The 25,827-nt window shown below is 40.3% G+C and overlaps 2 protein-coding genes across 2 annotated transcripts in view; both read left to right on the top strand.

The window, feature by feature from the left end:
* LOC108674551 (carbohydrate sulfotransferase 5) lies at positions 1-24,069 on the top strand. Its single transcript, XM_018162513.1, has 5 exons — positions 1-254; positions 14,753-14,872; positions 16,462-17,384; positions 20,179-20,432; positions 21,299-24,069. Exons 2-5 carry the CDS (start codon positions 14,767-14,769, stop codon positions 21,705-21,707), a joined length of 1,692 nt encoding a protein of 563 aa, XP_018018002.1. The 5' UTR covers positions 1-254; positions 14,753-14,766; the 3' UTR covers positions 21,708-24,069.
* A 513-nt stretch (positions 24,070-24,582) lies between these two features.
* LOC108674554 (ribosome biogenesis protein NSA2 homolog) overlaps positions 24,583-25,827 on the top strand; it is a 20,125-nt gene continuing 18,880 nt past the window's right edge. Inside the window, exon 1 of the mRNA XM_018162516.2 lies at positions 24,583-24,774. The gene's annotated coding sequence lies outside the window, so the exon portion shown is untranslated. The remainder of the gene's footprint in view (positions 24,775-25,827) is intronic.

Below are 25,827 nucleotides of genomic sequence, written 5' to 3' on the forward strand. Positions count from 1 at the left end.
GATAGAGGTAGTGCTCGCTTGGCTTAGTTGCATTTCATGGCGTTTGTTTTGAACCTGAATTCGGCTCCAAGTCCGATGCGAGAAGATATATTTGCATCTAGAAGTAATGTACTCTTTATTGTCTGTCTCATATAATTACAAAGAAGATTGAGGCTGCTGTAAGACGAAAATTTGTTGAACTTTTCCAAAGTGAGATGCCCTCAGTTCTGGCACGTCGCTTGGCAGCTCAGCGTGAGGGAAGAAGTTCTCGCCAGGTGAGGATACAAGCAGATGTTTCATTCATAAAATTCTCCTTGTTTACAAGTACTATAGTTACGAGAGGCTGGGTTATTTATTTTTTATGTTTTAAATCTGGTAGAAAAATTAGGTCGACTCGGTACTCATTTTATGAGTACCGAACTTGTAATTTTTATGGCTAGCCATCGCCGACGCCAAAGGGCCAGGGCTATTCGCAATTAATTTTCTACCTTGTGCGAAGGAGATGTACAACGGTGTGCATTCTAAGTTCTACAACATAGCTTGCTTAAAAGTTTACGACCTTGCCTACTAGGTGTATAGTTATTTGCCTTTTTTCGACTTAGAAATCGTTGTAAATTTTTGCCCATGTACAATACGCCTATGGTGACCAAGCATCATTAAATTTAACAGTAAAATGGTCGGAGGTTTTGGCAGTGTGATTCATTTTTGTAATTTTTTAGTTCAATTTAATTTAGTTTTGTAATTCTTTGAAAAATGTTTAATTTTGAGTTAACGTGCTTATTAAGGTGACTGTCATGCACCAATGAAATTATACATATATGATGATTAGACATTCAGGAACGGTCTAATATGAATTTTCTTTCAACAATATTCTGAAACTGTTCGTTCCTCATAGCCCTAATTCTCATTCGCGCTTCTGCGAGTTTTGTCCACTTTGGAAATATTTTCTTCGTCATGGTCTCATTTTGTTAAATCTTTTGAGTAAATCGTTGATAAGTGTTTGTGAAGACTGTTATTGTTACAATGCAGCTTTCGTCATGCGCCGCTGTCGAATTTAATGCCACTCCACTGGGTTTTAACCAAGCTGTTGTGCCCAGCCGCTCGCCTGCTCAAGCGGCGGCTAAAAAGGAACCCAGTCGATCTATCCTTTCACCACCACTTGACCTGCTGTAGGTTAGGTGTTGTCTCTTTCGACCTTCGTGCTAGACTGTTGAAATTCCTGCGTCTTCATATGTAAGACATGGCACAGGCGACAAATTTATTTAGTTTAAAGCTGTCGTATGGTTAACCCTATAGCGTCTAGCTATAAATAAATGTCGCCTCTCATAAAATTTTAGATTCAAACTTAATATAAATTTGGCGGACCTACAACGTTGCCAGACACGTTCAGAACATGCCTTAGATTGGCTTGGCAGCAACAAAAAATGAATTGTGTTTCACATTAAATTTCATGCCGTGCTTTAGTAAGATGTTTGTGTGAAAAACATCCCATATAGTGCACTCAAAACCATGTTTTTTCGGCACTATAGTTGACAAACCTGTTGATATTTCGCTATGAAAAATTACATGCTTATTTGGTAGTGTTTTAGGAGGTAATTTGGTTGTTTATCAAAGTATATTGGTACTTTCAATTATTATGTATAGTATATTTCAACATATATGTACAGTTGAGCTCACGAACCCTATATGTGAATCGCGTCATATCTGTCCAGTCGGTCGTACGACACTGTAATACCGCTGGAGGACAGAACTTTTTTTCTGATAGTTGGCTATTCCTCGTAGTTACATGTACCTCTTCTGACATATCATAGCCTCACAATGTTAATAAGGTCATTGGTTCACTGCATCATTTCATTTGCATATTGAATTAAATTATATTCAATGCATATTGAACTAAACTAAATTATGTGAATCTAACTAGGCTTTTGAAACTAGTCAATCTTATATTATTGATTGTTATGTCAGCGGGTGAGTGTTCGATGTATGCAAGTCAAAAGCGCATGCACATGGCAAGTCGTGGGCATGATTCATGCGGTGCAGGTGGTGCCCAACAGTCCTACACTGCAGGGAAGGTCGTGCCCAACAGTCCTACACTGCAGGGANTAAGAGACAGGTCCTACACTGCAGGGAAGGTCATGCCCAACAGTCCTACACTGCAGGGAAGGTCGTGCCAACAGTCCTACACTGCAGGGAAGGTCGTGCGTATACAGGGGGAGTACACGGGGGGAGGAAGGTCGTGCGTAATATGTATACTCGGGCGCGCACGTAGCTCTACAGTCTACACTCTACACGATATGCAGGGGTACACGCAGTCCTTATGCTGTATGCCGAGCGTGCATAGCAGTCCTACACTGACTGCCAGGTCACGCATGCAGTCCTACACGACATGCAGGCGCACGATGTCCTACACTGGCTGGCGTGGCTCGCATGTAGTTAGTTAGTTTAGTTGCCACATGTTCACTAGCGCTTCACCTATTTTGCTATCTCGCACCGAAAGTCAAGATGAGCATCACCAACGAGGTGGAAGGAAAAATCATTCATCACCCACAAGGAGCGGAAGATCTCAATTGTCCAGCCCGATGAAGCTGGTTGGAAAGAAGCAGCGTTAGTATCTCAAAGAGACGAAGTGACATGGAGGGACAGGTGAAAAGCAACAGAAACGAAGACACTCTAACAAGAGGTCGCTTACACGGTACGTCGGCCGCCCGCACGAGAGAGACAGAGAAGGGAAATGATGTTTTTGATCAAGATCAAGCTCAGCGGTGAGGCGCTCAGGAACAATGTCACCCTGGAGCGCGAAATCCCACAGGAAGGGAGCGCATATAGTCGTACACTGGCGGCAGAGACGCGCCGCAATCTTACTGCATGTCGGGGTGCATACTGAGTCCTACACTCTACTACCTCGAAAAAAACTGCCTGATCATCAGCTAACTACAATCAGTGAATTCAAATAGAAACCATGATGCGTTGTGTTCGAACAAGGAAATTGCAAAAACACGTGGTAGTTTTCATTCAGAAAATGTCCATTCGGAATATATGAAAAAGAAAAATGAGGAACATGCAAAAAAGTACTCTTCCTGAAGCAACTATTTGACAAGAAGAGTGTACGGTACCTCTCCATGATGTGATGTTGATTATTGACTCGTACAAATTTTATGGAATGAGCTCGAATAATGTTTCAGGTGAACGATTTTTTATTAGAGCACTTGAGCATAGTATTTTCATTTAATTGTTAATTATACTACATGCTACTAGCTTTTTTTATAAGAGATATAATGTATTTTGTTCGTATATTAAGCTCATTGGTCCAACTGTGATGATGTGTCCCTTTTAGTTTCAGTCAGCACTACGACCACGCAGACATATATGTCGTCTTCCAAATTTTTACAATCAATACATTGCAACAATGGAGAATAATTCTTCATTGTAATCAGAAATATGCCCCACTAAAATTGCATACAATTTTTTTTGTACACGCGAGAAATTAATCAATTTCTCCACCCTTGAGCGCCAATTAATTAATTTGTGCTCAAGGGTAACGTGGGTTGTTAGTTTAGCCTAAAATTTGTTGAATGATCTTTTAGAAACCTTAAGAGTGGGGAAAATGTACGATTATTTTAAATCGTCTTCCTACCTGGATAGTAAGCTGGAGTGCTAAAGGCTAAGTTTCAAGCACATGACATTTGCATTTGTAACCCTTGGCCCCCGAACTAAGTAACGCAAGCAAGCTTTGACCTAAGCAGCACAATGCGATCCTTCCCTTCCTTTCCTTTGTTCGTCGATGCGCGTTCCTAGCTCTCAGAATCATCCACCCTAACTTGAAAAACGTAGATTGTGCAAGCAAAAAAAATCGAATTTCGCTCTAAAATAGACAAGTATTTCAATCTCTTTGTCTGAAAATAGTTTTCTCAAAATGAACGCTAACGAGACGAGAAATTTACCAAGAAAAATTAGGAGCAGAACTGTCCCGGAATAAAGTTAGAAATCGGGACAATAATTTGTTCTCATAATTTTAGTATTTAATCCTTGGTATTCCAAAACTTTATGACCCCGTTATAAAACGAGACATATCCTGCTGCAACACCTACCAAACCGAGCATGTCGAACGTGCGGGATAAGGATTGATAAGTCAAACTCTTCAGTATTAATGGGCATTAAACTCTTCAGTATTAATGGCATTAAACTCTTCAGTATTAATGGCATTAAACTCTTCAGTATTAATGGGCAGTTGGGCAGATTTGATGATATTTGGCCAGCTGGCACAACTTGGGAAAAATTGTCGTTAGTTTAAATCGCCGAACTTTTTGAGACTTGATTGCCGCATAGCCAAATTTCAGCTGTTGGGAAATGGTTTGGTGATGTTCCCTGTGGAGAGTTGGCAAGTAAAAGTTTAAAGATAGCGCCTGGATCGAATTCATATTTTATTTATTTTTTAATTTTTCATTCGGTACTGTTTAAAGATACTTAGTTCAAGTATCAATCAGTTTTAAAGATGCCACGAAGCAAAGGTAACATCTCAACATTCATTTGCTGGAGAAACCCGTCATTAATTATTAAAATTTCACGCTTAAGCTTTACTTTCGTACTGTCTCGTTAAAGAGATGCATATTTCGATAAATAATTGCATCATTCTGTCTGTATTTTCCAGTATCTTCCTCTTGCATAAGAATATACTAATCATCTACAATAGGTCCTTCTCGTCCCCTATCCAATGAAAAATTTAGTGAGACGCAGATGCCTAATGGCAGCGACCCGCATTTCTGTGCTGACCGTTCCCTGGCTCGCCTAAAGAAACAGTTGGTTGCTGGTGCGGCCGTTGGTACAGTTGGTTGCTGGTGCGGTCGTTAGTACTGTTGGTTGCTGGTGCGGCCGTTGGTACAGTTGGTTGCTGGTGCGGCCGTTGGTACAGTTGGTTGCTGGTGCGGTCGTTGGTACAGTTGGTTACTGGTGCGGTGTTTGGTACAGTTGGTACGCGCCACTGCAATTGATGCGCGCAAGGCTGCCGTCTTACATCAGAAACACATCTTATCTCCCACAAGCAGCGTGGGCGCTTGAGTAATGATGTTTAATGGTACTGAAATGACATATCGTAGTATCGCTCATTGCGTACGTGGCAGCCGTCGTCTGTGGTTCGAGCGAGCTGTGTTGTCAAAACAGCTCAATATGACGACACTTAATCTGTAAACATGCGCCTACGCTACCTAGTCAAGGCCCTAAGTATACTAGCTAGGCTACTAGTCGAGTTTATTGCATTAATCTGTCTCTGTGCTGTCGCCCGTATCGTGAGTTTTGTACAATTTGAATCGGTAATTCGATATGGAAAGCAATAAGTCACCTTATTAGTTTCCGGGTAAGGTATTTCTTAGGTCTCCATTTTTGATTCGGCCTCTTGAAACTTGATTAAAAATTCGAATAGGCTCCTTGGTAAAATGCATCAACCATATCTATTATCTATTTTCACTTAATTTTCTCGCTTTAATTATTTCTGTCTCTAAATATAGGATTATTGGTAGAGCAGCTAAAATCTGTGGAGAATCTAGAACTTGACACGTTAAGTGCGGCTATTTCGTATTCACGGCGTATTTCATACCTGTGGTTTATACGATCCACCGGTATGTGCCGCACTCAATGTGTTACTATCCTAAAGTGTTCATTCTTCATCCGGCTACATCCGTGCTTAATTTTTTCAAAATGTTCAAACGACAGCTATAGATGGCTTCATAACAGCTCCATCAAGAACTGTAATTTTGACTCTTGCAAATTTTCTGCAAGAACCGAGGCTATTCTGCTGGCGGGCGCTAAATACTCTGCGTTTCTGTGACGGATCAGCGCAGCTCTTCCAGCTCGTGGTCCAGAAGCAGCACCGTTGCTGCGGTGCGAGGTGTCAAGAGTTGAGTGTGCTGCAGCTACACTGCATCTCTGCTGCGTGCAGCGGTACACTGCCACGCCAGCACATGTTCTTCACATTCCCTTAGCGCAGCCGTCTCGTCAACTGCATGCAGTGGCAAAATTTCCGGCGCAGCGCCCGTTGTGTCTGATCTAACACCTGCAAGTGATAACTACTCTCGAATAATAATTGGCGTTGCACTTAAAGCTTGCAATTTTCAATGCGCAAAAGCTCGTGAGTATTTTAATTTTTTATGTAAAATATGTGTGAGTATATGCCACAACAATTTAAAACAAGAGAATATAGGACAGGTACATGACCACTATTATTATGCGATTCTTAATATTGGTGCGTACATGGAGCGTATTAACGGTAGGCGCGTAACTGCCGGGGATGTGAGTTTCGCTTTACCAGGAGAGTATAAACGGTAGGCGTTCGACTGCCGATGATGTGAGTTGTAGCGTATAAGAGGAGAAACATCTCAGGTCAAGGCCATCTCATTAAAGGAAATACGCTAAAATTTCGGCCTTGCAAAGTATATATCATCACTACAATATTGTTGAAGCAACAAGCAAGCGTATTTTCTTCTGTTTCGACTATCATGGAGTCGCAGATTTTCCTCGGTCTCTAGTATATAAAGCTGGGACATGCCCGCGTTCATTATACTTTCTGAACTTTTGAAGTGCCGGGGCTCGCGTGTAACAAGCGAATAATAATGAAATTTTGATTCTACGATGCCGATTATGTGCCAACATTCTTCATCAGTGCAGTGTTAGATTTACTCATCAATGCAGAAAGTGATCCGTAAAAGGAGCCAAGCTGCTATTGAAGGCCGCAGTCAAGAAAAAATTCATAGAACGCACAACGGCATGACGAATGGAAAGCTTTGCCACCATTACGTTCCGAAGTAAATGTTTGTCCAAATTATTGACCGTTGTTAGAGCCATTTGCACGCGAAGTTTCGATAACACAGCCAGACCCTCTATTTAGCTAGTATCTTGGTGTGGCGTAATTACTACACGGTAATTACCACACTGAATCCAATGATTACCATAATTATTGCGTACTGGTGAAATCTTGAAGAAAACTAGTGAACGTAGATTGACATCTAAATTCTTAAAATGCTAACGACCTAATTTTAAACCTACATTTTTAACCGCGTATACTTTATTTATATTCCTTTCTAGATAATGGAGAGGCATCTAGTATTGTCTTTTGACGCGATACGTTGGAAAATAATGAATTTCACTAGGTTAATCTAAAATATCCATCGACCGGCCCATGCTTTCTACGTTAACTCACGAGCGAATCATTCTTCACGTCAACCGTCGCAAATGCAACAATCGAATGAATCTAAACACAATTAAGCTATCAGTTTCTCATCAATTATGTTGATAAACATAGAAGTATTGTTAGCACATTAACCCATAATAGACGTGCCTACCGCTGAGCCTGATATAGTCCATTAACCGAAGATGTTCCTAGTCACGCGAACTGTGTGGGGCCGCAATACCTGTCTAGGCAATATTGCCTGCAACGCCTTGATTTACAAACAGTGCTCGCTTAATATAGAGTTTAATGCCATCCTATTACCTCTCACTTGGATTCTCAGTTCAGTGCATTGCGGTCTCGTGTCGAACGCAATGCATTAACTTGCATGCCTCAATCCGGCAAGCCGGTGCATAGCTCGCTCACCGCCCGGCCCCCGCGCTCACTGCTTGCAACATAGCAACTCTCCTGACTTGTACGCCTTATACCTTCATCTGAATATCTAATAGCATACCTGTTCCTTCGATCATGGCGCTAAACTGATTAATTTTGATATCCTTACTGATATGAGATATATTTGCTAGCGAGAGTCCCTGTAGCCGGCAACGGCTGCCCAGCTGCAGTAATTTGAAAGCGGCATGGTTTATGGGGGAGGTCACTAGGCTGTCGGGTCGTGATGAGGTTGGTTACTGGGCTGAGGTCAGGTCGTGTCTGCGTGCCAGGAGGTCAATGCGGTGAGGTCGTGTCGACCTAAAACGCCGCCCTAACTCGCTATTCTCGCGACCCTCCTCAGCACTGCCCTCAAACTATGCGTGTGGGTAACCAATAATAACTACGCGGCTGAGGTTTAGGCGGCGATATCGCCATGTTTGAGGTTTAAAGACTATTGCTTGCGGGCTATGGAACCTCCGTGAATATTCGAGGTCATTGAAGAACTCTAAATAAATCGTGTTTATTTAAGGTAGCGCAATTTGTAGGGACATTATTTGCTCGCTGCACTGCAAACCTTGACTAGCAGCCCGTGTCAACAGAGCTTCGCCACGTCGTCAGCCCATCCATCTGCCCGCGGCAAGAAGTATTCCCTCGTCTGCCTTTTGTCGAGCGTTTCGTGCATTTGTGTTATGTATTCAAGGCCGTCCGTCTGCTGTACATTTACATCAGTTAAAACGGATGCTCGTATCTCGGTTAAATTTCCTGGCCCTGGTGCAGTCAAAAATAAAACCTGATTCGCAACTGTGAAGTGCCATTTGTTCACATGACTGCCTTGACATCGCTAAGCACGCGCGTCCTGCCGCGCTGCACGCGCCCGCTACTCGAACGTAACGAGACACTTCCTACCCCGGCTGTACCCTGACATATGCATTAATTATATGCAATATGTCATATATCACTTTATTCTTATGATTCTTAAACATTTGATATCTTTTAAACTTTCTTGATTGAGCCGCCATACATTGTCATGTTTTTCGAAGTCTTTTGAAATTAATTTGAAGAACATTATTGATGACGTTCGACGAACTAAGTTATAACTTTTGAAATGAGTGGTGAAATGCACGAATTAGTCTCAGAATTCAATGTATAAAGCCAGTTGAAATTTAAATAAGGTTTCCTCAAACATGTTTTCTCTGCTTCCTGATTTTCTCTCCACACTCAAAGCCTTGAACTTTTTCGCATTAGCAAATAGTTCACCAGTTCAGCCTCGAGACCCGCAGATCATGTGTGTGTACATTAGTGCTGCTTATACGCGCCTGCTACCGACTGTGGTGCACGCATATCTTGGTAAAGTCAGGCGTGGGGCCAACCAAACAGAGTAAAGTCTGGCGTGGGGCCAACCAAACAGAGTAAAGTCAGACGTGGGGGCCAACCAAACAGAGTAAAGTCAGACGTGGGGCCAACCAAACAGAGTAAAGTCAGACGTGGGGGCCAACCAAACAGAGTAAAGTCAGGCGTGGGGGCCAACCAAACAGAGTAAAGTCCGACGTAAGGCCAACCAAACAGAGTAAAGTCAGACGTGGGGCCAACCAAACAGAGTATAGTCAGACGTGGGGCCAACCAAACAGAGTAAAGTCAGACGTGGGGGCCAACCAAACAGAGTAAAGTCAGACGTGGGGGCCAACCAAACAGAGAAAAGTCAGACGTGGGGGCCAACTCTGAATTACTGCATGTGGTAAGAATTGGAACGATCCATTTTAGTGTGCAGCTAATTTGTGTACGGTTAATTTGGAGAAAAAACCTATTAAATTCCAGGTAGGTCTGGGCAGTGTAGGCTTCCGCTTAGTGAAATGAAGCGGCTTGTAATGGCATTTCCGGCGTCAGCTGTAGTTGGAAATCCATGGCCGTTTCCATGTTCATCGCTCCTTAACTACACTTGGCAGTATAATTACACGTCGCTCCTTAACTACACGTGACAGCCTAATTACACGTGGCAGCCTAATTACACGTGGCAGCCTAATAACACTTATCGGCCTACTTACGGCGTAGCGGCAAATTTTTCATCCATGATTGGTATGTTTATCATGCAAATTGTCAGTAATTAGATAACTGAGTTACGGACTCGTAACTTATTATTTTCAATATTGGTCTATTGATCTTCTCATACGTATACAAATCGATTTTTTTTTTAATTATTTCCGAAATGTCGATTTGCCTTCCGAAAATTCCACGTGAGATTAGATAAAATTTCAAGTAACGAGCCAAGGATATTCCTTCGTGTTCCCTAACCCGTTAGCTGCAATGCAAATCACGTAAAAATCGAGCACAGAAAAAAAAACGTCGTCTAGTTAGTCGATGGATCGTCTCCTCGTCCATGCGAGTCCCTCTTTTTATTCAATCTAACGGTAAATGTCCAATTTTTGCTTTCTCTAACATTGAAGACTTGCTGGAATTTTTTTGCCGTCTTTTCAGTCGGGATTATTTTTGCGGCTGAAACTGCACCGCAATAGAATTGCTTGGTCCATTTACCTTCTTAGGCTTATTGGAGACGCGATTTAGCCTGTGATCAGTTCGCATTTTCAACTCTCTGTCACGATTTATTGTTCAAACGTTCAAAATTAACTACTTAAAATCACGTCGTATTCTTTCAAAGGCTTCTATATTCTGAACTGTTCTTAAATGCACTCAAGCTTATGGCCGCCATTTCAGAACGCCACTCACCACAATAACGAAGCGCCTTAGCTGTGCACTGCGCATTCAGAAAAATGAGATAAACTTTTTACGAATAGTGATGCACTTTATTGCCCTTTATTTTCTGATTAATCCTGACCCAGTTTTGGCATAAAGTCGCACCAGTGCTACTACGTGCAGAAAATGTCATTATTTGGACACTATGAACCATTGATTGTGAGTGCAGGGAAACCGTCTGCTCCAAATAACTGCACGATGTCGCTCTGAGTGATTACTTCCTTGCCTTATATTATGCGACCATTTTATTCATGCCATGCACGCATCATTCAATAAGATTGAGTGCCGCGTCGTGACAGGTCATGTATTCAATAATAGTCAACGGATTAATTTTACGAACAGAGGCCACGTAATTGAACGTCAGGGCTACTACTTCTAATGCTCGAAACATGATTGGCCTGCTTGCTGGCTATTTTGTTATAATAGGTTTAATTGTGTAACTATTTTTTTCTTCATCTGGTCACTCTATTCTCGAAAAAATTTTACGACAACGTGATTTTTTTCACCCTCAAACTAGTCGCTCATAACCCCTCAGGTGGCCCCGGGACTTCTGACGCGTGTCTGTGCTCGTCAGAAGTCCTATGGGATTTCGCGCTCCTAGGGGGATTGTTCCTGAGCGCCCCGCCTCTGAGCTCGCGGTGTCTGACTGCAGGTTTCAGTTGCGGGGTTAAGTTATTACGTAGGTAGGATACCTTACATTAAGTTATTATGTAGGTAGGATTCCTTACATTTCCCTTCTCTGTCTCTCTCGTGCGGGCGGCCGACGTCCTGTGTAAGCGACCTCTTGTTCGAGTGTATTAGTTTCTGGTACTTTTCACCTGTCCCTCCTTAATTGTCACTTCGTCTCTTTGAGATGCTAACGCTGCTTCTCTCGAGCCAGCTTCAGCCAGCTGGACATCTGAGACCTTCCGCCCCTTGTGGGTGATGATTTATTTGAGATTTGAATAATTGAGACCTTCCGCCTTGCTGGCGATATTATATTATGACCTTCGGTGCGAAATAGCTTAATGCTGAAGCGCTAGTAAACCCTTATACTACTACAACTACTAGTCGCTCATAATTAAAATCTCTTTCAATCACTAATTATTCTGTGAATGCTTCCACTTTTGCGTGTTAGTTATGTATTTCAGTGTATTTTCTCGGTTCACAAATATTTCTCGGACATTAGTGTATTATAACTGCAACATTGTTAAACTGTGAATAAAATCTAAAAAATAGCAAGTTCAGTACAAAAAGTGTTCACACATAGTATACTAATTATATGAAATTTCTATCCAAGTTTTTATGTCAAACTTGTTCCGCCCATCAAATCCTCGTCAGCGCAGCTTCTTTGCCGCGTATTTTTATATGAAGGCATGCAAAAAAATCCTCCTCTGGTGGCCGTAATAGCGGGACAGTTAATTATTGGCTAGTCGAGGGACACGACCGCTGGACCTCGTGAGATTTGGCTCTGTCTCGTCCGAGCTTCATCAATTTCGTGTGATCCAGAGAGTTTTATGGAAGTGTTTAAACAAGGGAACGCTGTTTCTTTCCTTGAGAAGATTCGCATGAGGGACTAAATACGTAAAGTTTAGCGTAAATGACTATTCAGGATGAATTAAAGCATCCTGCGTTAGTTTCGACCTGAAATTTCCCTTGCATGCACTGTGGTGCCCCTGGGCAGTTATAGATAATTTATAGTTACAGTGACACTATATACTGTCAGTCTGGCATCATTTTTCTTAAATCGCTTCATTGATATCTCATGCATTATAGTACCTAATCTTGCCAGTAGAAGAATGCAAATTTCCAAACTGGCATACCTCATTATAGTTCCTCCTTTTTGGTAGCATCAGTAAAATTGCCGTGGTTCTCTCTATAGACATAGCCTTGCGGAACTTGCATCACGCGTTCTTTTCCTAGTAGAACTCTCCGTCGAGTCTGCATTAGATACGACGGAATAGATAAAAAATCCAGATTTTAGTCTTAATCTTGTTCCCCATTCTAACTTTTCAAAAAATTTCTATTTTCCGGGATCTTTGGCAACAATAATGTACCTTTAATGTTAGCGTGAGCTGCACTCAATCTATAGAATGCGTTTCTCAGGCTGGAATCGTGTGAGAAACTCGTGTTTGACCAACGCCATGAGAAGGCGAAGGCTGTTTGAACGACTTTCTGATGCTTGTTTGTGCAGCGAGGCAAGCACTGCGGGCTATTCATCGCCGTGCTTTCCGAGCTGCCAAGCCAGCCGTCGTGCGACGCATCTTACTAAGTGCCTCCGAGTATCCGAAATACGTGGACCACAATTTCCGGACATCTAAAGATTAATTAATTAGACTCGTATCTTCTGGTAAACTATCCTAATAAAAGTTAGAAAATTAATGGATCAATGTATCCAAATTGTGACACTTTCATTCCATCAGCGTGAGCAGGGAGCAGACGTTGCACTCATATGCCCTTTTGCCCGGCCCAACTAAGCAATGGCACGAAAAGTGCGTCACTATTAGGATAATGTCTCAGAAAGGCAAGAAGTGCGTTACAATTGCGATAAAGTTTCATTTATTTCTCTGAGTGTTGCCGTACGTGTTTTGTGAAAGACTATCAAGGAGTCGGTTCTCTCTCGTTCAGTTCGCAGTAGCTGATGAGGCTCGCTGGCGTTACAGGATTGTAATTGCTGAATGGACCGCTCCAGACCTGAAAATGTTAGCTGAGGTTAAATTTGCACTTGGAACAAATTTATAAAATTTCAAATTGTTGTTGATGGTAATTATCAGCAGCAGAGTTTTATCGTGCAATTTTTATTGCAAAGGTAATAGAAGTTATTTCTGAATTTTCTTCGGAATTATCTTGTTTCTATGCTTGTGCACCTAGGCTATATGGATGCTTGTGCATGAAACAATGACATAAACAATGCTTGTGCATAAAACATTGGATTCATGTATGGGATTCATGTTTATAGCTTCACCTGATTGTTAATTGTAGGCAATCGCGTTCCCTTGCGACGCTGGAAGCTAGGCTGTTAATGTTTCACATTAACCTGATGCCGTCAAATCGACAGTTTTATTAATACAAGCTTTTAAAATTACATCAGAGATCAGGGTGCCTTGTATAAGGATTCTCACTTGACCAATTGGATAACTCATTCATGCCAATAACAAGCTGTGGAAGACTCCAGCTTAACTGGAAGACTTCAGCTCAACTGTGTTGATGTCCAGGGAAGGAGTACCATATATGATGGAATTAAAGGTTTAGCAAAGTTAACTGTTATCGGATCATTTTGTTTCGGTGAATAATGGAATGATCGACAGTCGTGTGTTGTCTTTCATAGTTAGCGCGATGCGTAATTTATATTATGAGGCTTATCCATTTGATTTGATGTAACTAATATTTTGAAGTAATAACAATTGATAATAGCAATAATTTTGTGTGTAGTTAATTTAAGTCATTCTATTCAAGTGGCACTATACTTTTAACTGCTGACACACTCTTAGTTAGTCATATGGTGTCAGATTTCGAAAAGCAGGTCGTTACTCCCAACTTTGTAAAATAATTGAAAAATATTGATTAGTTTGATTTATGATGTCACCTTGTCAATAATAGATATTTTATGTATTGACCCGTTACTTGAACGATGCGGAAAGGCTAATAACCTTTTTATTTAAAACACGCGAAATGATTTGCCCTCGAGAGTTGAACGCATAGCTGTTCTGTTCCAAGAAAGAGATTGTTCAACACCGCGGCAGAATTATTTATACTTTGCTCTTATTGCACTTCCTTACTCCACCCCTTAACAATAGCTGCTCTCTTTAGGAAGTCCATTTGTGTTCTTTTTGACTCCTTCCTTCTTCCCTGTCGATGCTTGCCGCGCCTCATTTGGCTTCTGGCTTTGGTTTTTATTTGCACTTGCAACGGATATTTCCCTTTCGTGTTGCCTGCAGCAAAGCTTCATTTTACGCCGTGACAGTATGAACAAAAAGTGTATACTCTCAGTATTTCAGGTTTTCAATATCGATATGGTGAATTTTCTTGGCGTTTTCTTTGCTTTTAAATTCCTTGTGAACTTGCGATATAAACAGACTAATAATATAACTTTATTAAGCACTCAGGAGGTAGAGTTTACCTTACGGGTACTGTCCCCGCCGGGCGCGTCTACCGCGCTTGTGTTGTCTGCGTTCCGCTTTCATCTCTGGCCCATTGAATGTCTACGATGTCTTGAATAATTCATCTTGGAAACAAATAAATAAACAAATTCAGACTGTAGTTTCTAACATCGGATGCAGAATTGCCCTCCGTTCGTGGCTAAAATTAATGACGGAATTTTACTTAACTTGTTAGCTGAGTTTTCGTTTTAACATTTGCGACTTTTTGCTAACAACAACATTTTTCAACTTTTTGTTTCAACGCTATGTTATATATATGAATTCATTGCATTCATTATCACGGGTGTATTCATTGCAGGAGGCGTGGTGGTGATGCTGGTGATGTTGAGGCGCCGGCAGCTGCTCGTAGCGTCGCTGTCGTGCAGCTCTCTGCTCCTGCTGCTCGTCTACAGCAACTCGCGGGTGCCCACACAGCACGGTCAGTGCCCACACAGCACGGTCAGTGCCCACACAGCACGGTCAGTGCCCACACAGCACGGTCAGTGCCAACACAGCACATGCCCACACAGCACGGTCAGTGCCCACACAGCACGGTCAGTGCCCACGCAGCACGATCAGTGACCCTAGCTCTATGACGAGCTTCGTATCCAACGCTGTTAATTGCATATTCTTCGTCCATTGGTGAAACTGAGGTCCCTGTGCTTAGTGTCTACTAAGTTATACTAAGATTACAAATTATATGATCAAGTCCGCATAGCGTCCTATGGAAAAAAAATTATGATGAAGAAGAAATCAAAATATACGGACCCTCCCATCAGACATTATAAAAGATTCCGCATACTTCTTATCGAATCTATGACCTCCGAGTTAAATGGCGGCGAATGTCATGTAAAGTAGAGCAAGGTTGAGGCGAGTAACGCGACATACTGTGTCCCTCATACAGCTAAGAGAGTATAGGTCATCTCATGGCGATATCTGGGCCGCTAGGTGACCAAGTGAGCAACTCAGTTGACTCGTAAACCACTTGTTAACCTTCCTCATTCATAAGTTGAATGTTCCTGTCGCAGCACTTACGGATTAACTGTAATTTGTAGCAAGGCATTTTCAACGATGATATCTCGTGTTTTCGCGCTTCTTTGCAGGCCCCTCGCATATTGCACACAGATAATTGAATTCAAATAACGTAGACCTGCAGTGCCTCTGTCCAGTTCGTGTCAGGTTTCAAGTATCAGCAGAATGTTAATACTCAGGAAACCTCAAAAGAGGGGGGATGTGCTAAATCCGATTCAGAAATATTTTGCGCCCTAAAATATATCGCTTGGCAGCATTTCTCACTGCCGGAAGCCCGCAGATTTTTCCTAATAATTTCTCTCGTAACTTAAATAACGCGCTGAATATTCTTATTCTATTCCAGCTATTTAATTGCAGTGAGAAAGCGTTAGCATAAAGTCTGCATGTACTTTGCATAGCGGTAGTTGTCATGCATGAAATAAACTTACACTCGTGGCTGTTCAGGAAGCTTCTGACTCTTGTAAAAATTTTGTTATCAGTGGGTATATTTTGATATTCATTTTCTGCTCGAGGCTCCCAGTTAATAAAAAATAGCTCAATGTTGTATATATTTCATATAAAAACTCGCTAAAATGAATTGGCACAGATGGAAGTATCAGTACTTAACGAAGGCAGATGACATTACATGCATGGTTACTCTTTCTGCCATTAATCTAGTTGAAGGTAACTCCGATGCGGGTGTCTCTCTCGTATTGTTTGCACAAACGCGACGGACGTTGTTAGCTTATTGAGTCTGGCCTTTCATCGGCCTACATCGGCAGTTCTTCTTTAACAATTTGTTTGTGTACAAACAGAGCTGTTAGAATTGTTTGCAATTGCATGAGAAGTGAGCACGTATTTTAGAGCGCGTTTCATTGTGGCAGCTCTTGAATTTCGTTGCTCTTTGTGAAAGATTTTCTAATGTTCCACCTCATCTTATTCGATACCGAAAATCACCTTTAAAAGTCTATCTCTAAGCACCCTGTTTATTAATAACATAAATCTTCCTCCACACAGAAGTGCGCAGTGTCGGCGCCCTCCGTCAGCTGAACTCGGAGAGATCGTTGAGTGGGGAGAGGGCGACATGGCTGCCAAACAACCAATCCTTGGCACACGAATCTTCCTCTAGTGTGCTTCATCAAAGTCAAACTTTCAGAAACGGCTCAATTAATTATAATGTTGTGGTAGTGGAACCTCAAAACTATGATGGGCAGCTACAGGCCTCAGCTTTCAGTAGTAATACAGAAATTAGCGTTTGTCCAAATAACAGCTGCAGTGCTGCGGAGAGCGGTCCCGGTCCAGGAAAGTCTTTAGTAAATGATACATTTGTACCCAGTCAGGACCAAACTGTTGATACCGCTGCTGCAATGCAGGTCAACGATGAGCCTCCCTCTCAAACTATACCTGAAGAGGCCGCACTCAAGTACGTCAAGAAGCCTCTTATCAGCAACCCCAAGAAATTCCGCTACGTGCCAAAGATGGACGCAAAAACCTGGTCTGGAGCGTATCCTCAGCTGGTTAAAGCGGGCGTCAGCGCCGCGAGTTACCGAGTCAACTTCGAGTACAGAAACTTCCCTGGAGAGCTGGACTTTACCCCGGGGGGCGTCGTGGGCAGGGACAGAGTCAAGCGTATTCTTATTCTGACGACGTGGCGTAGCGGCTCTACTTTCTTGGGTGATATCTTCAACGCATATCCCGGCACTTTCTACAGCTTCGAGCCGCTGCATCAGCTGCTTCAGAAGCAACATCTAGAAGATGGGCCCTTGAAGCAGCCTGTCTTGGAGCTGCTGCGCAACATCATGACTTGTAACATGACGGATCAGCACGACTATTTTGATTACGTCAGAAACAACACTTTCCTCTTCACTCACAACTCCCGTTACTGGCAGTCATGCTCGATAAACAGAGCTCTCTGCTACGATCCTCATTTCTTTAACAAGGTACCTATGCAATTACTACTTAGTGCTGTTCAAGTTCTATCAACTATTTTATCATTATCTGTATGTTTTATAAAATCTTTTGTGTTTTTTATAATCTTATCATTCACAGAACTTCTACGCAATATTAAATGTTTTTAACATACAACTTGCATAAATTTCTGATAACTCGCGCGCTTTTCCTATCTGCTACGCCGGATGAACTGAAGATAGGATTATCATTAGAACACACGACAAATGTGTTCTCATGCTGGAATGATAATATGCGTTTAAAAATTACTTTTTAAAGACAACACTTCTGAACAATCCAGTGTCTTGGATGTTACACATGTACAATAAATTTTTAATTTTATTTTCAAATATTGGAAATAAAAATTATTTTTAAAATTTTTTTTAAGATATCGAAATTTTTTAAATTTTCAAAATTATTCATTCTGTCAATTGATTCATGCATTGTCTTCGACTTTGCAATTGTGCAAAATTTCAGATCAATTGGACAGGTCAGATTGTGTCATATATGGATTACAAGATTTGTAGCAGACGAAATTATTGTTTAATTTTTTTAATAAGGAAAAAAAATGTTTTTTTATATAATTATTTATTCTATCAATTGAATCATGCATTGTCTCCAACTTTACGCAAGTTTGCCAAATTTCAGATCAATTGGGTCAGGTAGAAGTGTGTTAAATATCGATTATAAGATTTGTAGCAGACAGACAAGAAGGAAAGTTAAAGAGAAGTCTAGTAAGCAAGTTACTGAGTTTAATACTATAATCTTAAACTGAACACAAACGATTTTTTATAGTTAGCGCGATCAAACGATAGGAGACTTAAATATATTATACCCTAGAATAAATAATAAATTACTGGGCATATTACTAAAGTCTTCAACTGAACACAAGCAATTCCTGCTTGTGAACACGATCAAACGATCGTAGACTTAAATATATTATACCTTACAATGTAGAAAAGTTACTGAGCTTATTACTAAAATCTTAAACTGAACACAAGCGATATTTTCTAGTTAACGCGATCAAACGATAGGAGACTTAACTATATTATACCCTAGATTAAATAAAAAAATTACTGGGCATATTACTATAGTCTTGAACTGAACATAAGCAATTTCTGCTTATGAACACGAACAAACGTGGATAGACTTAATTATATTATACCTTAGAATATAATAAAAAACTACTGAGCTTATTACTATAATCTTAAACTGAACACAAGCGATATCTTCTAGTTAACGCGATCAAACGATAGGAGACTTAAATATAATATCGCCTAGAATTAATGAAAAATTACTGGGCATATTACTAAAGTCTTAAACTGAACACAAGCAATTTCTGCTTGTGAACACGATCAAACGATAGGAGACTTATATATATTATATCTTAGAATATGAAAAAAGTTACTGAGCTTATTACTATAATCTTAAACTGAACACAAACGACTTCTTTTAGTTAACGCGATCAAACGATAGGAGACTTAAATATATTATACCCAAGAATAAATAAAAAATTAGTGGGCATATTACTATAGTCTTCAACTGAACCCAAGCAATTTCTGCTTGTGAACACGATCAAACGATAGGAGACTTAATTATATTATACCTTAGAATGTAGAAAAAAATTACTGAGCTTATTACTATAATCTTAAACTGAACACAAGCGATATCTTCTAGTTAACGCGATCAAACGATAGGAAACTTAAATATATTATTCCTTAGAATAAATTAAAAATTACCTGGTATAATACTATAGTCTTGAACTGAACACAAGCAATTTCTGCTTTTGAACATGATCAAACGATAGGAGACTTAAATATATTATAACTTACAATTTAAAAAAAAGTTACTGGGCTTATTACTATATAAATTGAACTGAATACAAGCGATATCTTCTAGTTAACGCGATCAAACGATAGGAGACTTAAATCTATTATACCCTAGAATAAATAAAAAATTACCGGGCATATTACTATAGTCTTAAACTGAACACAAGCAATTTCTGCTTGTGAACACGATCAAACGATAGGAGACTTAAATATATTATACCTTAGAATATAAAATAATATGCGTTTAAAAATTACTTTTTAAAGACAACACTTCTGAACTATCCAGTGTCTTGGATGTTACACATGTACAATGAATTTCTAATTTTATTTTCAAATATTGAAAAAAAATTATTAATCAAAATTTTTTTAAGTTATCAATATTTTGTAAATTTTCAAAATTATTTATTCTGTCAATTGATTCATGCATTGTCTCTGAACTTATGCAATTGTGCAAAATTTCTGATCAATTGGACAGGTCAAATTGTGTCATATATGGATTATAAGATTTGTAGCAGACGAAATTATTTTTTATTTTTTTTTTTAATAATGAAAAAAAAAATTTTTAATTTATAAAATTATTTATTCCGTAAATTGATTCATGCATTGTCTCCAACTTTACGCAAGTGTGCAAAATTTCAGATTGATTGGACAGGTAGAAGTGTGTTAAATATCGATTATAAGATTTGTAGCAGACAGACAGACACACAAACAAGAAGCGAAGTTAAAGAGAAGTCTTGCAAAAAAAGTCGTAATTTTTAATTCATTCAGAAACAAACTTTTTTAGTCGTTTTTATATACTTTTTTTAATAATAAATAAAACTTTATTTAAGAAAAATTTTCATTCAGAAACAAATTTTTTATAAATAATAATTAAAACTTTCATATATTCACTTGGAGAATCTACGTGTGCAAAAAACTTGAGACGAGCTTCCCTCATACCTGTGCGCTGCATGAGCAGGTGTGCGAGGTGTTCCCTGTGAACGTGATCAAGACGGTGCGCCTGGGGGCGGCGCCCCTGGGGGAGCTTCTGCAGGACCCCAGCCTGGACCTGCGGGTGATACACTTGGTGCGGGACCCGCGGGGGACGATGCACTCCCGTCACAGGCTGGACTGGTGCCGCGCCCCCGTCTGCAGCGACCCCAGCATCGTGTGTGACCATCTCTTGCTAGACCTGCACCACTCGCAGACTCTGCAGGCCAAGTATCCTGACCGGTGAGTGGCTGCAGGCCAAGTATCCTGACCGGTGAGTGGCTGCAGGCCAAGTATCCTGACCGGTGAGTGGCTGCAGGCCAAGTATCCTGACCGGTGAATGGCTGCAGGCCAAGTATCCTGACCGGTGAGTGGCTACAGGCCAAGTATCCTGACTGGTGAGTGGCTGCAGGCCAAGTATCCTGACCGGTGAGTTGCTGCAGGCCAAGTATCCTGACCGCTGAGTTCGGTGCATAGCGGATGTCGCGACCGCTGGTAAGCTGTAGGTACCATCCTGCTGGAGGAGGTCCTTCCTCTGTAGGTGGTCCTTCCTCTGTAGGTGGTCCTTCCTCTGTAGGTTCTCTACCACATCTCATCGTCGTTTAAATGCCCTCCATCGTTCGCTCATATTGCTCTGTGTTGATTATCGCCTCCGTAACTGAATGGCGACCCGTGCTGTGCACTGGACAGTTTGATGGCTTTACAAACGGCAGTTGTGCTACCCCCGAAGAGTTCATTTTTCCCGCCTGCACGCATCATCCTAATCCTAATACATCATCCTAAACTTCCTAATATGCATATTTCCTAATAAAGATTTAGTTAAGGTAGTTTGGTGCCGCGGTAATCATATCGGGAAGGCAAACGTTTTCTCATGTCAGCAGGCGTCAGTTTTTATTTAATGTATATCCTGTAGGGATTTCATCTTGTATGGATAGAGGTTCAGACAAAAATCATCCATTATTTATAACAAATATTCTACTATTCGTAGCATGAGGCGTCCTTCAGTTGAAATTTTTCGGATGTCTCATTTATTTGCTGCTGTCGTCTTCTGTTTATTTCCTGTCAATTATTATGACGTTAGACCCTGTATGACTTCACTGCCCCCGCAGATTTTTACTGGTGCGCTACGAGGACCTCGGCACGCAGCCAGAGGCAATGGCGAGCCTCATCCTGGACTTCGTGGGCCTCCCCAGCACGAACTCCGTGAAGAACTTCATCGCCGAGCACACGACCCTCGAGAGCAAGAGACGCTCCGACGCCGCCGCCGCCAAGAGCTCGGACGGCGGAGGTGACGGCACACCGCGCAGAGGGCGGCGACGTAAGCCGACCAACGCGTACTCGACGTTCCGTAATTCCCGGACGACGACGTTTGCGTGGCGCAACGCACTCAACTATTCCGCTGTTGCCGCCATACAAGACGTTTGTGAAGCCCCTATGCGGTTGCTCAATTTAAGAATATTTAAGAATGAAATAGAATATAAGAATGAAAATTTAACCATATTGCTGCCTGAAAAGTGATAATATGCCAATTTTTAACTTATTTAAAAGTTTAAGTTTTGGTTAGTTCTTGATAATCCACTTTTGTGTAATGAATTATAATTAACTCTGTTAGTGTAATTCGCTTCATAAGAATTAGATCGTCGTGTGTTGTCCTAAGATTATTAGTACGAATGTCATTGCTCAATTAATTTGTCTAGGTTCTGAGCTCTCCGTATCCATGACGATTATAAGAGAAGACATTAATAAACTACGTGTGGCCGAGACATGGTATGTGGGATTAATATTGCATTTTTAATATTACAACAATATTAATATATTGTTTGACGGCTGAACTGAGTCCAGACGTTCACTGAGTTGTGTCACTTGCTGTCACTGGCGCTTGCGTTTGACTAAGAATCGTAATTTTATGCAAAAAAATTCATTGTTGTTTTGGCAATAACTTGTTGTCTTGTTCTTTCTTTCGCGCCGATTATTATCCTTTTGCTCTGATGAAGCGCGGTTTGAATATTGATCCATAAGATACCGTATGTTCGGAAAACAACTTTTGATGTTGTCGAAGGCTTAGCCAAAGCATTAAAAAAAAACTCAAAGAGTGAACCGACCGCCATCGTATATCTACTCTTTAGTCTGTAAAACGTCCATGCAGGTTTTGTATTGAAAACATTGTTAACATACGTACGTCGTCAGAAATGCATAATGTATATGATACGTGAATTAAAATGTACATGTATAAGAGTTAACCACGTGTATAGCAATGAATGGAGCTACATCAATGTGAACCGCCATTATATTCAGTGCCAATCTATTGCGCTGTTTACATTAGGAGGTGGTGCTGTGTTGGGTGTTGTGATAACTTCTATCTGGTGCAGTATTGTCATCATTATATGATGCGTTTGTTTGAATAATTCAAGTTCTCAGTAATATGTGTACTTTTGTACGCGTACTGTTCTAAGTACGACAAAATTGTCCCTCTGTGAGGGCCCTTTCAACTATTTTTACGCTAATTCTAACTAGGCATATGACTTATTATATAACACCTGGTGAACGGTAGATAACAGTCCAAGTTTCAATACTGTGGTTGCATTTCTTCGCTTCCATGTACTAGTCTAAACTGGTAGTTTTTTCTTATGCATACGCTAGCTCACCGCTTTGTCGATCTCGCACCATTCCTTTCGCTGTATTGTAGCTCGGACAGCCGATTCCTTGTCGCTCGGACAGCTGATGCGTTGTGCAAGCAAACACTATTTTGGATGTCACCATTTTTTCCACTGGATTTCTCATCAATTTATGTTAATTGAAACCATTGCACCATCTTCGGATCGTGTACTGTTGAAGGGCTACTTTCTGATGTTTAGTTAATCACCAACTATTGACCATCAAACTTAGACACTGCTGTTAATTCAGCAACGAACCGGCTACCTTTTGTGAAGTCAATGAGGCTTTATTCTTTCCAGGAAAAATTGTTAAGCTTCAATTCAGCAATTGGAACACAAGGTTAAGCTACAGCAACAACATTATGAACTATCGGTCTATTTGATTTTACTGTATGTTTCAAGTTAAGTATCCGACAGAAATAAGTTGCCACTTTAATGCATTCCCAGATACAATGGCCAAACGTAACCGCGTTTTTGGTCTTCCATTCCATCAGTTTCTTTACAGTAAACTTTCTCATTATGAATAACTATTGTATGCATTTTATGACTAGTGTATGCTTTGAATTGCCTGTTAGCATTGGTTTTTGTAAAACCTCACTTGATTCTTTACCACAGAATAGCTTATTAGTTCAGTAGGGATAGCATTGTCCCAGAGGCAGCATTTGGGTGTTAGGGGCTGAGCTATTCAGTTTTTACCGTTGTTATCACGTGCTCCGCGTAATGTCTCAAGTGTTACCCGCTAGCAAATTTTATATTAACGTGAGATTTGTTCACTCCGTGGCGGAAAACCCTCCTTGTCAAATATTGTTAATGATACGTTAGTTCTTCGGGGTTGGTTAAAAAAGAGCAATGGAACAGTTTGATTGATTTGTATTATTGAATTGAAAAAGCCATGTCAAGTTTTAAGGTCGTTAAGAAAGCTTGCTTATTATTATAACAATGCGAGTAAATCTAATTGTAAATTACATTGCATTCACTACCTAATGGTCAGACATGCATGCACTGATGGATTGGCGTTCTGTTCTAGTCTTGATATTTTTGACTTAATATTATGGTATAGCGCGATATGATCAGGTCGACGTGGTCCAGCTCGCGTCGAATTCCCTCGCTAACGTCCAGGGTAGAAGTTCCATAGACGTCCCTTGATTAGAAGAACGTTTGATACTTCAACGAAGAAGCAGTTCTGTCTCTTTCGATGTCTTCTAATAAATCATAACGTGGTTTGATTGGTCGTTTCCATTATTCTCCAGTCAGTCGCTGTTAATGAAAATCAGGAGTAATAATGTTATCTGGCCGACTAGTGCATATTGCCGAATAAGTAACTAGAACTTTTAATGCAGACGAGCCTTCTTTATTCAGGTTCAGAAGTTCCTCGACCGTATTTTTTTTTTACTTGCAAGCAACAAATTTCGTGATCAAAATAATGTGCACAAAAGATGTATCACCATCATATATCAAAAGATATATCAATACATTGTTCTGGTTGATTTGTCGATGCGTCAAATAATATGAGTTGCTCTTATGTTAACGAATCTTTTTGACACAATCGAATAGTGTAGCGGGAAAATCATCGGTTTAATTTATTATTTTTCATAATAAAACATTTCCAGAGTAGCAACGAAATGTTTTTATTTCCTATGCGTTACATTTGTTGATATAAATTATCTTGAAAAAGAAGCAGACGCCAGACGCCCCAGAAGTACATTGGCTACAGTCTTTCTGACACGTTGAATCACACTCTTTCCTTGATACCTTCACACATTTGTTGACGAGTTCGGAATTCGTCCGTGATTGATGATACGTTCTATAAGAAGTAAAATCACTTTACTGCTTGAATCGCAAGTTTATCAATTTATCAAAAATTTGTATTATATCTGTATAAGTATTACTTTGTATTGAAGTTGAAAACTGCAGCCTAAACTATCCGCTAGGTATGTGTTTCATTCAGTTAAATTTTGGCCGTTTTCAAGAATTTTAATTAGGAACTTATTACAAGACCTATCATCTTAGGTATGTTAAATGTTTAATCTAATACCACGTTACCAAGTAGCTAATAGTTGCAGTCATATATACCTTTTAGTTTAAGTGCGGAGTGTGCTTAGTTTTCAGCGTAAAGCCACTTGTTAAATTATTAATATTAACACGGAAAAATTTTACAACTTGGAATCAGGAGGACTGAGGAGTGAGGAGTACCTATTAACTAGGTAGCCTAGCTATATGAACATATGTGATGGAAACAATAAAAAATTTATTCAGTTCAAGATTAGAAACTTTTGAATCATTGCTGAAATCTCATGGATGATGATGCTACAATCTGAAATCTCTGTTACTCATCTGGAATATTTGGCAAATCTATTCAAAATTATTAATGGACAATTTTTTAATAATACACTTCTGGAAATTTGATATTCTTATTTGTATGAAACAAATTGTGCAAAAGCTATAAAAATGGCTGAAACTTACCAGGCAATATTTGCAAATCTTTGGCAACACTAATTTCACTGACCATGGAAGTGGAACAGGAGTCGGGACTCAGAACCGTCAGGAGGCACACCAGTTGCTGCATCATTTTTGAAATCAAAGTTGGTTTTGTAAGAATTTTGATGGAAATTATGTTTGCAACACATCTTGAAGAGTCCATCCATAATCATAGTAAAATTTATCATTCATTTTTGATCAATGACAAATAGCTAGTCACCTAAATTTCTTATATTAAATGTAAAGTAAACTTCAAATAAATAATTTAAAATTTCCATTTTTTTTAGATTTCATATCAAAAACAGGATTGGAATTTTCCTACTCGTTTATGAAATCTCACAGCTCCAACGTGAAGAATTCTTAATGCATTTGGAATCTTGCTGCCTGAATGTGCACTTTTGTTAACAACTAGATACATGGTGAAATTCCAGCATTTGTATGGTAACATCGTTCATCGCGATAGCTCCCCCGTTCTTTTTTTGTCGACGGGGGGGGGGGGGGGGGGG

The sequence above is a fragment of the Hyalella azteca genome, unplaced genomic scaffold (genome assembly GCF_000764305.2).
Source record: "Hyalella azteca isolate HAZT.00-mixed unplaced genomic scaffold, Hazt_2.0.2 contig11104, whole genome shotgun sequence".
In the NCBI taxonomy this organism is placed as follows: domain Eukaryota; kingdom Metazoa; phylum Arthropoda; class Malacostraca; order Amphipoda; family Hyalellidae; genus Hyalella; species Hyalella azteca.